This window comes from Melozone crissalis, unplaced genomic scaffold (genome assembly GCF_028551555.1).
Source record: "Melozone crissalis strain CALT ecotype California unplaced genomic scaffold, PUWL_Pcris_2 ptg000020l_1, whole genome shotgun sequence".
In the NCBI taxonomy this organism is placed as follows: Eukaryota; Metazoa; Chordata; class Aves; order Passeriformes; family Passerellidae; genus Melozone; species Melozone crissalis.
The window spans coordinates 677,158-690,626 of NW_026535798.1; the positions used below are offsets into that span (position 1 = coordinate 677,158).

A 13,469-nucleotide genomic window follows, 5' to 3' on the forward strand; every position below is an offset into this window, starting at 1 on the left:
CAGGGCTGAGGGACCCCCAGGTTCCCCTACCCTGAACCCTCCTTTGTGCCGTGAGAGGGCTGGAAATGGGGAGGGTGGAGCTGGGAGCTTTCTGCAGTGCTGGCCACCACCCCATGGATTTCATGTTTGTTGGCATCCAGGTTGCTCCATAAATTTTTCTCCATGTTCCAACTAAATGACTTGGCTTTCAAACCCTCGACTTGCATCCCCCTCTCCTTTCTCCCTCTCGTTCTGTGCTTGGTTTTTCCCTCCTGGGATCACTCCCTGCCTTTCCATGGAGTTGTTTTCTTTCCCTGGCACACTGGGCTGGGTTTTTGAGGGCTCTGAGGTCACCTTGGAGGGTGGCAGGTGGGGCTTTAATCATAACAAACAGGCTCTGTGATTGGTGTCATTTAGCAGAATGGAAAAAAATACCCAAAAATCAACTTATCCAGAGGTATTTCTGTAGTGGAATGGAGGGGAAACTGTGTCCCTAGCTGGCATTTCCTAGAAAACACTCAGGTGTGTAAACTGAGCAGGATATTTGTTTCCAAAGCTGTTGTTTTTGTGGAATAAAACATTGAGGTTTCTGAGCTTCCAGTTGCCATTTTTCTCGCCACATCCACCAAGCCAGCTGCTGAAAGAATTGTTCCTTTTGCTATTCTGTGTCTGTATGTGCTGTTTTTTTGCTTTGTAGTAACTCAGGTTGGTGTGTCCCAGGGACATAATTTGTGTCCAGACCCTGGGATTCCCGAGAGAGGTAAAAGGATAGGCAACGATTTTAGGTAAGAATATTTTCTGTGTGTTCTGTGCATGAGCTCCTGGGTGTGCTCCTGGTGTGGGGGGGCTCTGTTTGCTTTGTCCCCCTCCCAAAATCCTGCCCAGTTTTGGGGAACACGTGTGTAAAACCCTTCCTGTGTGTGCTGTTCCACAAAGATCTCTTGGAGTGTTTTTATCCTTTCCCAATCCAGGTTTTGTGCTGTCATCCCTCCCCTGGAAAAACTGAAACGGCCAAAAGAAAGAAATCACTTTTCAAATTAGCTCAAACCCCAGCATGGCCCTGCCCTTAGAGAATTTGAGGTGGCTGAGGTTCCTTGTCACTGAGCCTGTGTGGTGCCAGCTAATTGGGGCTTAGGAAGTTTAAACCAGAGCTGTTGTTCCTTTCCAGTTCCCAGTTTTGCTTTGCAGGGATGCCCCAGCTGTTGGTGGCCATGGGGAATCAATATTTCATCTGATTCTGCTGCCCAGGGCTGTTTTGCTCATGAAAAGTGTCTCTCAATCAAATCCCAGACTGTCAAATCCTCCTCAAGTCCAAGCAGAGGAAAGGGAATCCCAACAGTCCCTAAATTCCATGGGATGAATTCCCAGCTGCTGATGGTGTTACTCCAGTGAACAAAGTTCAGAATCCAAACCACCGAACAAAGAGCAGAACTCTCAGCAGTTGATAAAGATTTTTATTTCATTTTATGAGAATTCTGAATGTGTCCTCTCTCAGAGCTGTGGGTGAAATTCCCACTGAAATGTCACTAAAATTTGGGATTCCAGGAGCTGTTTTGCTCATGGAAAGTGCCTCTCAATCAAATCCCAGTCTGTCAAATTCTCCTCAAACCCAGCAAAGGAGAGAGGGCAGAAGAAAGGGAATCCCATAAAGTCCCTAAATTCCACGGGATGAATTCCCAGCTGCTGATTGTGTTACCCCAGTGAACAAAGCTCAGAATCCAAACCACAGAACAAAGAGCAGAACTCTCAGCAGTTGATAAAGAATTTTATTTCACTTTATGAGAATGTCCGCTGAGCACGTCCTCTCCCAGGATGAAATTCCCACTGAAATGTCACTAAAATTTGGGATTTGGGCATCAGCATCTGGGGCAGACACAGCAGAAGGGAGGCAGAGCTGGTCCCTCCTCCCTTCCTGCTGGCTGCAGGGCCAGGGGATGGCCCTGGCCCCAAATCCTGGGGTGCAGGAGCAGGCTGATGTCCCCTGTGTCCCCTCTCCAGGCTGGGCTCCAGCATCCAGTTCTCCTGCAACGAGGGCTACGACCTGCAGGGCTCCAAGAGCATCACCTGCAAGAGAGTCAGCGACATCATTGTGGCCTGGAGCGACCACCGGCCTGTCTGCAGAGGTGAGGGCTCTGCCTGGCTGGATTTGGGGATTTTTGGGAATTCCCAGCTCCTTCCTGTCCCTTTTCCATCACCCATCCTGCCCTTGGGTCGAATCTCAGAATGGTTTGGGTTGGAGGGACATTGAGGACCATCCTGCTCCTTCCACTGTTCCTCCAAGCTGGCCTTGGACACTCCCAGGGATCCAGGGGGAGTCTGGCTGAATTTTGGGATTTTTAGGTATTCTAGTTCCTTCCTGTCCCTTTTCCATCATCCATCCTGCCCTCGGGTCGAATCTCAGAATGGTTTGGGTTGGAGGGATATTGAGGACCATCCTGCTCATTCCACTTGTCTTGGACACTCCCAGGGATTCAGGGGGAGTCTGAGGGAGCTCATCTTGGCTGGATTTTGGGATTTGTAGGAATTCCCAGCTCCTTCCTGTCCCTTTTCCATACCCATCCTCCCCTCAGGTCGAATAATCCCAGAATGGTTTGGGTTGGACAATCCTGCTCCTTCCACTGTCCCTCCATGCTGGCCTTGGACATTCCCAGGAATTTAGAGGGAATCTGAGGGGCTCAGTTTGGCTGGATATGGGGATTTTTGGGAATTCCCAGCTCCTTCCTGTCCATTTCTCACCCATCCTGCCCTCAGGTCATTCCTTGGCCAGGTCAGAGTCCCAGAGGGGTTTGGGTTGGGAGGAACCTTAAGGAAAATGTTGTTCCATGGGTAGGGAGACCTTCCCCATCCCAGGCTGGCCTTGGACACTTCCAAGGATGGGGCATCCAAATTTCTCTGGGAAATCTTCCTTAGGGCCTTCTCACCCTCACTTTAAAGGTTTTTTCAGCCCCTGTTTCTGCACCTCCTTTTCCCCTCACAGACTCCTCCATGAATATCCCTAAATCCCTTCCTTTCTCTCTCTCCAGAACATTCTTTTAATTCAGGAATGTCAAACCTGAGCAGGATCACCCCTCTCCTCATCCCAGGTGTTTTCTCCCCTCTCCTCCTTCTCCTGTAAGAGGAAAGACAGGAATAAAACCTGGAAAAGCAGAGCTGGAGGGAGATTTTTAACTGGAAATGGGGAATTTTGGGGCTGTGCTTCCCCGGGAGCCTCATCCTGTGCCATGAGCCATCGGGGAATGGAATTTTTTTCTCATTTTTCCCATTTTGCCCTTGGCCATTTTGTTTTCATTCCCTCTCCGAAATGTCACATTGTGATATTTGTAATGCTAATAAAGAACAACTTGTAATATTTTTAATTGAATCCCTTTAAAGCTCTTAAAATCATAAATAGGGTTTTTTTTCCCCCGGTTCTTTTTTTCTTTAATTTCATCTGCAGATTTTTTCAAGGCTTTGGAATCCCATGTAATTCTTGAAACAAGCCTGGAATAAATTGAATCAGTGTAAGAGGATATTTGGCATAAATATGTGACACTGTAAAGGAAATTTATGGTGTCCTCCCACAAGAGATAAGAAAGGATTTGCCAGCATTATTCTGTTTCTGTGAATCAACTTAATTTTTTTAGCTGCTGACTTTCATATTTTGGGGGTTTTTTTTCTATTTAAAAAGTTTCAATTTTATTTCAGCTTTCTGCCAATTTTTCTCCCAGTTTGTGCCATTTTTTAAAATTGTGTTTCTCTCAAATTCTCCAGTCAGTCACAGATTTTAACCCCTTGGGCTTCAATAATTTTTTAATCTCCAGTGAGAAAACTTTGGGGGAAAGTTCTCTTCCCACAGCTTGGCCAGGAGATGATTTTCTGTATTTTACAAAGAAAAAAAACCTTTGCAGACTCCAAAAATGCAAATACATCTCCAAAATTAAATAATACATTTAAATAAATAAATAAACTTCAACAATAAATTAATTTTGAGGCTCTATCACAGCAGAGGCTATTTCCAGAACCAGGATGTTTTTCCCCACCTTTTTTTTGTGGAATATTTCAGCTAAATATTACATCAAAGGCATTCCACAGGCAAAATTTTCCCTGCTTAAGCACTTTTTCCAGTTTTTCCTTTACCTGAGGTGTTTTGAAGATGCAGAGCTGAGTTGCCACCTTAGTTCTGAGCCCACAGAAGGAAACCAGCTGATAAATACTTAATAATGACCTAATAAATCCTGGCTGTGCAGTGTTTTGGGGGTTTGATGTGCAGGAAGAAAGGGAATGGGGTTTTTTGGGAACATCAGGAAGGAGTTGTGTCATTCCTGGCCTGGATGGGGAAGGGTTTTTGTGAGGGGAAAAAAGGAAATAAATCAATGTGAGCATAGAGAGTTGGGTGTTGGTCTGAGGGGAAGTGGGAACAAGGATTGATGGAATTGGGGTTTGGTGGGATCAGGGTTTGTTGGGATCATGGGTTGATGGGATTGGGGTTTATTGGGATCATATTTGGGTATGATCAGGAGTTGTTGGGATCAGGTTTGGGTGAGATCAGGGTTTGCTGGGATCAGGGGTTTTTGGGATCAGGGTTTGTTCAGATCAGGAATTATTTGGATCAGGTTTGGGTTGGTTCAGGAGTTGCTGGCATCAGGGTTTTATGGGTTTGGGGTTGTTGGGATCATGGATTGTTGGGGAATTAGGTTTGATGGGATCAGAGGTTGATGGGATCGGAGGTTGTTGGGATTAGATTTGGGTGAGACAGGGTTGTTGGGATCTGGGTTTGATGGGATCAGGGTTTGATGGCATCAGGCATTGATGGGATCAGGTTTGGGTGAGATCAGGGATTGATGGGATCAGGATTTTATGGGATCAGAGGTTGTTGGGATCACGGATTGTTGGGATCAGGTTTGGGTGAAATCAGGGTTTGTTGGGATCAGAGGTTGATGGGATTAGAGATTGTTGGCATCAGGCATTGATGGGATCAGAGGTTTTATAGGATCAGGGTTTGATGGGATCAGGGACTATTAGGATTGGGGCTTGGTGGGGTCAGTGATTGATGGGATCGGGGTTTGATGAGATCAGTGATTGATGGGGTCAAGGTTTGATGGGATCAGGGGTTTTTGGGATCAAGGGTTGATGGCCCCACTCCTCACAGAGAAACCCCTCATTTTCACCACCCGGGTGTAAAAAAGGAGCAGTGTAGGCCGTGAAAACACCAACTTCTCCATTTTTTCCCCCCTCTTCCCTTTTCCACCTCCTCCCACCTCCATCCCAAGCTCATCCCTCCTCCTGCCCCCCCAGCAGCGCTGAGTGTCCCCGTTTGTGTCCCCAGCCAGGATGTGTGACACGTACCTGCGCGGGCCCAGCGGCGTCATCACGTCCCCCAACTACCCCGTGCAGTACGACAACAACGCCTACTGCGTGTGGGTCATCACCGCCCTCAACCCCGCCAAGGTGAGCTGGGGGGCTTGGCTGGACAGACGGACACTCAGGGGGCACCCCGTCACCCTGCACAACCCCTGAGTGAGGAAGCACTGAGGGAGCTGGGGGGCTTGGCCTGGACAGATGGACACTCGGCGGTCACCTCGTCACCCTGAACAACCCCTGAGTGAGGAACCACTGAGGGAGCTGGGGGGCTTGGCCTGGACAGATGGACACTTGGGGGTCACCTCATCACCCTCCACAACCCCTGAGTGAGGAGCCACTGAGGGAACTGGGGGGCTTGGCCTGGACAGATGGACACTCGAGGGTCACCTCGTCACCCTGAACAACCCCTGAGTGAGGAACCACTGAGGGAACTGGGGGGCTTGGCCTGGACAGATGGACACTCGGCGGTCACCTCGTCACCCTGAACAACCCCTGAGTGAGGAACCACTGAGGGAGCTGGGGGGCTTGGCCTGGACAGATGGACACTTGGGGGTCACCTCATCACCCTCCACAACCCCTGAGTGAGGAGCCACTGAGGGAACTGGGGGGCTTGGCCTGGACAGATGGACACTTGGAGGTCACCTCATCACCCTCCACAACCCCTGAGTGAGGAGCCACTGAGGGAACTGGGGGGCTTGGCCTGGACAGATGGACACTCGGGGGTCACCTCGTCACCCTGAACAACCCCTGAGTGAGGAGCCACTGAGGGAGCTGGGGGGCTTGGCCTGGACAGATGGACACTTGGGGGTCACCTCGTCACCCTGCACAACCCCTGAGTGAGGAACCACTGAGGGAGCTGGGGGGCTTGGCCTGGACAGATGGACACTCGGGGGTCACCTCGTCACCCTGCACAACCCCTGAGTGAGGAAGCACTGAGGGTGCTGGGGGGCTTGGCCTGGACAGATGGACACTCGGCGGTCACCTCGTCACCCTGAACAACCCCTGAGTGAGGAACCACTGAGGGAGCTGGGGGGCTTGGCCTGGACAGATGGACACTTGGGGGTCACCTCATCACCCTCCACAACCCCTGAGTGAGGAGCCACTGAGGGAACTGGGGGGCTTGGCCTGGACAGATGGACACTCGAGGGTCACCTCGTCACCCTGAACAACCCCTGAGTGAGGAACCACTGAGGGAACTGGGGGGCTTGGCCTGGACAGATGGACACTCGGCGGTCACCTCGTCACCCTGAACAACCCCTGAGTGAGGAACCACTGAGGGAACTGGGGGGCTTGGCCTGGACAGATGGACACTTGGAGGTCACCTCATCACCCTCCACAACCCCTGAGTGAGGAGCCACTGAGGGAACTGGGGGGCTTGGCCTGGACAGATGGACACTCGGGGGTCACCTCATCACCCTCCACAACCCCTGAGTGAGGAGCCACTGAGGGAGCTGGCCTGGACAGAAGGAGACTCAGGGGTGACCTCATCACCCTCCAAAGCTCCTGAAAGGTGGCTGTGCTTCTGGGCCCTCAGTTTGGGAAGGATGTTGGGACTCTTGAGCTCATCCAGAGGGGTTCAGAAACCCTCAGAGGGGTCACCTCATCACCCTCCACAGCCCTGAAAGGTTCCCTTGCTTCTGGGCCCTCAGCTTGCAAAGGACATTGGGAGCTCATCCAGAGAGGCTGGGAACACAAACCCTGTGAGGAACCACTGAGGGACAAAAGGAGGCTCAGGGGTGCCCTCATCACTCTCTGCAGCTCCTGAAAGGTGCCTGTGCTTCTGGACTCTCAGTTTGGGAGGATTTTGGGACTCTTGAGCTGATCAGAGGGGCTGGGAGCACAAACCCTGTGAGGAACCCCGGAGGGAGTTGGGGGTGTTTGTCCTGGACAAAAGGAGGCTTAGGGGTGCCCTCATCACCTTCCTGAGAGGTGCTTGTGCTTCTGGGCCCTCAGTTTGGGAGGGATGTTGGGATTCTTGAGCTGGGGAACACAAACCCTTTGAGGAACCACTGAGGGAGCTCAGCCTGGACAAAGGGACACTCAGGGGTCACCTCATCACCCTCCACAACCCCTGAAAGGTAGCTGTGCTTCCAGACAATTCCAGACACGTCCAAACAATTCCAGACACCTCCAGGCCCATCCAAACACTTCCAAAACATCCAGAGACATCCAGACACTTCCAAACAGATCCAGACACATCCAGATGCTTCCAAATACTTCCAGACACATCCAAGGACATCCAGGAACATCCAGACAAATCCAGACACCTCCAAACATACCCATGCACATCGAGATACATCCAAACAAATGCAGACAATTCCTGACACATCCAGACTCATCCAAACACATCCAGACACTTCCAAACTCATCCAGATACTTCCAGACATGTTCAGACTCACCCAGACATTTCCAAACTCATCCAGACGCTTCCAAACTCATGCAGATACTTCCAGACACATCCAAACTCATCCAGACACTTTCAAACACATCCAGACACTTTAAACACATCCAGACCCCTCCACTATCCCAGGTTGCTCCAAGCCCTTTCCACTTTGGGATCCAGAGGGAAACCTTTTCCAGCCCCTCCTCGCTCTCACATTCGGGGTTTTTTCAGCCCCCCAGGCTCAGTTTCTGTCCCCACACACTCTTCCCTGTGTTTTCCCAGCTGTCCTGAAATCCCTGCCCTTCCCTCCCTGCTGAAGGCTCGTTTAGTTCAGGGTTGTAATTAAAAGTGAGTGTAATTATTTGCAATCGAAGCCCCTTTGATATCTGGTGTGGGGAGGTGCCCAGCTCATCGGGGCAGGGAGGCTGTGCCAGGAATGCTGATTTTTCCCAATTTTTTCCCCTTTATCCAGCAGGATTTCAGCCCCCAAGGGCAGAGGAGTGAGGTTTGGGTCTATCTCATGCTATTTATGCAGCATTGTGAATTTATTGACATTTTTGCACTGGTTTAAATTTAAATATGAGCCCTGGCTCTCCTTGTAATGGGGTGAGACTGGAAAAAGCTGTGAGGGCACCAAACAATTCCCATTGCCAGGGGAAAATGGACAGGGATTGATCATTCCCAGGCCAGGGCTGTCATACCTGTACATAAATGAGATTGGAATTGGTCAAATCCATCCATTTTCAGATTTCCCAACAAGGAACTGCAGGTTCTGCTCTGTCATCCACAGAAATACGGAAATTTGTCAGCTGTGAGAGGAGATCCCTTTGCCTTTGAAATGATAAATAGCTTTAATTAATTCAATTAATGTCAATTTTTGAAGGATTTTTTGAGGTGTTTGGGTGTTTCAGTGTCGTTTACAGGGAGGGAAAACCTAAAGCAAGGAAGAAAAGCACCAAATCCTTTGGGAAGTCCACAGCTCTCCCTGCTTTCCTAAATCTTAAAGGAGATTGGAATTGGTCAAATGCATTAATTTTAAGATTTCCCAGCTTGGATCAGAGATTCCACAGCACAAGGAACTGCAGGTTCTGCTCCATCCTGCACTGAAATTTGGAAATTTTTGAGCTGTGAGAGGAGATCCCATTGCCTTTGCCTTTGAAATGATAAACAGCTTTAATTAATTCAATTAATGTCAGGTTTTGAGGGATTTTTCTTGGGTTTAGGTGTTTCAGTGTCGTTTACAGGGAGGGAAAACCTCTCCTGAAGCAGGGAAGAAAAAATCAGCAACCCCTGTGGGAAGGCCACAGCTCTCCCTGCTTTCCTAAATCCTAAAGGAGATTGGAATTGGTCAAATCCATTAATTTTAGGATTTCCCACCAAGGAACCGCAGGTTCTGCTCCATCATCCCCAGAAATATGGAAATTTGTCAGCTGGAAGAGGAGATCCCATTGCCTTTGAAATGATAAATAGCTTTAATTAATTCAATTAATGTCACTTTTTGAAGGGATTCTTTTGGTTTTAGGTGTTTCATGGTAGAAACTTTAATTTCCAGGTTGGGAAAAGCTCTCCTGGAGCAGGGAGGGTTGGGAGGAAAGCACCAAATCCTTTGGGAAGGTCACAGCTCTCCCTGCTTGTCCCTCATGGATGATCCCAGCATTTCCTGGCTGAGGGAAGGATTTGGGATGAATTACTTCCAATAATTCCCATAAAATACTTGGAAAGAATATTTTGTAATTTTTTTTTTTGTAATCTTTTCATGGTCTCAGTGGTTTTTTGATCAGCTCCTGCTCCATGGAGCTTTGGAAGAAGCAGGGAGCTGAATTTAGGAATTATTTGCAAGTCTTCTGCTCTATATTTGTTAAAAAAAGAGCCTGAGACCCACTGAGCCCCAAAATCCCCTCCAAATTTACAATTTTCCCCTCAAAATTGGGAATTTTGCATCCACAGGGCTGAGGCCTCCTCACTGACAAATTGGGATTTTTTTCCACTGCAGATTGGGGACATCAAAACCTCTTTTGGGAATATTCTGGGGTTTTTTTAGCTGGGCCCTGGTGCTTTGGGAATTAATTCCAACCACAGTGGGGAAAAGAAATCTCTGGGGAGCTGAGAAATGCATATGATAATTGGGGAATTTGCATAAAAGCTATTTCTGGCCTTTTTTTTGACACAATGGATGTTGCTGGTTGAGGTTTCTCCTGGGGTTATTCCCAAAAAAAGCCACGTCCAAGCTGATGGAGGGAGAAGGGGATGATTTATCCCAAAAGGAGGGGGAAATTCTGGACCCTGAGGGCAGGGAAATGAGGAATGAGCTTGGAAAGCTTCAGGTTAGAGCCGCTGGAGTGAATTATTGTGGATTTTTCTCCTCAAAATGTGACTGAACTTCCAATCACTTCGGAATCAGGAGTTTCATCTCATTTTCCCATTTTCCTGGCTTTGCTGTCACTTTAGCGGTTCCAGGTTTGGGGGTTCTGTGGCTCTCTGGCTCTTTAACAAATCAGTAAATAATTTAATTAAATTATTGCATTTCCAACTTTCAGAGCAAAAAAACCCAGGAAAATAGGTAAATAAATACAATATTTAAAAAATAAAAAAACAGGAAATGGGGAAATAAATACAATATTCAACACAAAAACAAACCAGGAAATGGGTAAATAAATACAATATTAAAAAAAACAAACCAGGAAAATGGATAAATAAATACAATATTAAAAAAAAAACCCAGGAAAATGGGTAAATAAATAAAGTGGGTAAATAAACACAATATTTAAAAAAACAAACCAGGAAAATGGGTAAATAAATAAAATGGGTAAATAAACACAATATTAAAAAAACCCAAAAATACGCAAAAAAACACAATAACAAAAAAACCAGGAAAATGGATAAATAAATACAATGTTCAAAAAAAGAAAAAGGAAAATAGGTAAATAAATACAAGCTTGTAAAGCTTCAGGTTAGAACTGCATGAGCTGCTGTTCTGTTACTTCAGCAGATCCAGGTTTGGGGTGTTGGTGGCTCCCTGGCTCTTTAACAAAAATCATCAATAAATATAAATCATCAATAAATATAAATCATTAAATAATTAAATTAAATTAATTACATTTCCAGATTTCAGAGAAAAAAAAAACCAAAAAAACCCCAAAAAACCCAAAAAAACCTAACAAAAAACCAAGAAAAACCACCCAACTTTTTGGGATGTTTTGGAGATTTCGATGCTCTTGGGAGCTGCTGCGGGATCCACGAGCAGGGCTTGGTGTTAATTGATGAATTAATTGTGTTAATTGTGTCTTTGGCAGGTGATCAAACTCACCTTCGAGGAGTTCGAGCTGGAGAGAGGCTACGACACCCTGACAGTGGGGGATGGAGGCCAGGTCGGAGACCAGAAATCCGTGCTCTATGTGTGAGTACCAATTCCTCAATTCCCTCTTGTGGGATTGCACCTGGCCAGGTGGGGCTGAGGGTTTAGGATGCAGGGATCCAGTGGGTTTTGGGGCTGGTTGTCACTTTGGGGACAGAAAATTGGATTTCCTTAAATTGTTCCCTCTGTGCTTTGTGTGTGAGTGGCAGAATGCACCTGCCCAGGTGAGGCTGGAGGGCTTGATATGCCAGGATCCAGTGGGTTTAGGGCTTTTTTTCAGTGGTTTTCTGTCACTTTGGGGACAGAGAATTGTCCCCTCTGTGCACTAGGTGTCAGTACCAATTCTCTCCTGCAGGAATGCACCTGGCCAGGTGGGGCTGAGGGTTTAGGATGCAGGGATCCAGTGGGTTTGGGGCTGGTTGTCACTTTTGGGACAGAAAATTGGATTTCCTTAAATTGTCCTATCTGTGCTTTATGTGTGAGTACCATCCTGCAGGATTGCACCTGGCCAGGTGGGGCTGAGGGCTTGGGATGCCAGAATCCAGTGGGTCTAGGGATATTTTTTTTGGTGGTTTTCTGTCACTTTGGGGACAGAAAATTGTCCCCTCTGAGCTTTATGTGTGAATTCCAATTCCCCAGTTTTCTCCTGCAGGAATGCACCTGGCCAGGTGGGGCTGAGGGTTTAGGATGCAGGGATCCAGTGGGTTTGGGGCTGGTTGTCACTTTTGGGACAGAAAATTGGATTTCCTTAAATTGTCCCATCTGTGCTTTATGTGAGAGTACCAGAATGCACCTGGCCAGGTGGGGCTGAGGGTTTAGGATGCAGGGATCCAGTGGGTTTTGGGGCTGGTTGTCACTTTGGGGACAGAAATTTGGATTTCCTTAAATTGTCCCATCTGTGCTTTATGTGTGAGTCCCAAAATGCACCTGGCCTGGGGCTGCAGGGATCCAGTGGTTTTGGGGCTTTTTTTTTAGTGGTTTTCTGTCACTTTGGGGACAGAAAATTGTCCCCTCTGAGCTTTATGTGTGAGTTCCAATTCCCCCCTGCAGGAATGCACCTGTACCTGCATGGCTTGGCATGCAGGGATCTGGTGGGTTTGGGGCTGGTTGTCACTTTGGGGACAGAAAATTGGATTTCCTTAAATTGTTCCCTCTGTGCTTTATGTGTGAGTGGCAGAATGCACCTGCCCAGGTGAGGCTGCAGGGCTTGATATGCCAGGATCCAGTGGGTTTAGGGCTTTTTTTCAGTGGTTTTCTGTCACTTTGGGGACAGAGAATTGTCCCCTCTGTGCACTAGGTGTCAGTACCAATTCTCTCCTGCAGGAATGCACCTGGCCAGGTGGGGCTGAGGGTTTAGGATGCAGGGATCCAGTGGGTTTGGGGCTGGTTGTCACTTTTGGGACAGAAAATTGGATTTCCTTAAATTGTCCTATCTGTGCTTTATGTGTGAGTACCATCCTGCAGGATTGCACCTGGCCAGGTGGGGCTGAGGGCTTGGGATGCCAGAATCCAGTGGGTCTAGGGATATTTTTTTTGGTGGTTTTCTGTCACTTTGGGGACAGAAAATTGTCCCCTCTGAGCTTTATGTGTGAATTCCAATTCCCCAGTTTTCTCCTGCAGGAATGCACCTGGCCAGGTGGGGCTGAGGGTTTAGGATGCAGGGATCCAGTGGGTTTGGGGCTGGTTGTCACTTTTGGGACAGAAAATTGGATTTCCTTAAATTGTCCCATCTGTGCTTTATGTGAGAGTACCAGAATGCACCTGGCCAGGTGGGGCTGAGGGTTTAGGATGCAGGGATCCAGTGGGTTTTGGGGCTGGTTGTCACTTTGGGGACAGAAATTTGGATTTCCTTAAATTGTCCCATCTGTGCTTTATGTGTGAGTCCCAAAATGCACCTGGCCTGGGGCTGCAGGGATCCAGTGGTTTTGGGGCTTTTTTTTTAGTGGTTTTCTGTCACTTTGGGGACAGAAAATTGTCCCCTCTGAGCTTTATGTGTGAGTTCCAATTCCCCCCTGCAGGAATGCACCTGTACCTGCATGGCTTGGCATGCAGGGATCTGGTGGGTTTGGGGCTGGTTGTCACTTTGGGGACAGAAAATTGGATTTCCTTAAATTGTTCCCTCTGTGCTTTATGTGTGAGTGGCAGAATGCACCTGCCCAGGTGAGGCTGGAGGGCTTGATATGCCAGGATCCAGTGGGTTTAGGGCTTTTTTTCAGTGGTTTTCTGTCACTTTGGGGACAGAGAATTGTCCCCTCTGTGCACTAGGTGTCAGTACCAATTCTCTCCTGCAGGAATGCACCTGGCCAGGTGGGGCTGAGGGTTTAGGATGCAGGGATCCAGTGGGTTTGGGGCTGGTTGTCACTTTTGGGACAGAAAGTTGGATTTCCTTAAATTGTCCTATCTGTGCTTTAT

The 13,469-nt window shown here is 48.0% G+C and overlaps 1 protein-coding gene across 1 annotated transcript in view; it reads left to right on the forward strand.

Moving 5' to 3' along the window:
• The window catches only part of LOC128937658 (CUB and sushi domain-containing protein 2-like), a 146,502-nt gene that overhangs the window by 14,497 nt on the left and 118,536 nt on the right, over positions 1-13,469 (forward strand). The window contains exons 4-7 of the mRNA XM_054277453.1: positions 677-764; positions 1,978-2,102; positions 5,285-5,406; positions 10,996-11,099. Of these exons, the coding sequence (XP_054133428.1) occupies positions 677-764; positions 1,978-2,102; positions 5,285-5,406; positions 10,996-11,099 (439 nt within the window). The remainder of the gene's footprint in view (positions 1-676; positions 765-1,977; positions 2,103-5,284; positions 5,407-10,995; positions 11,100-13,469) is intronic.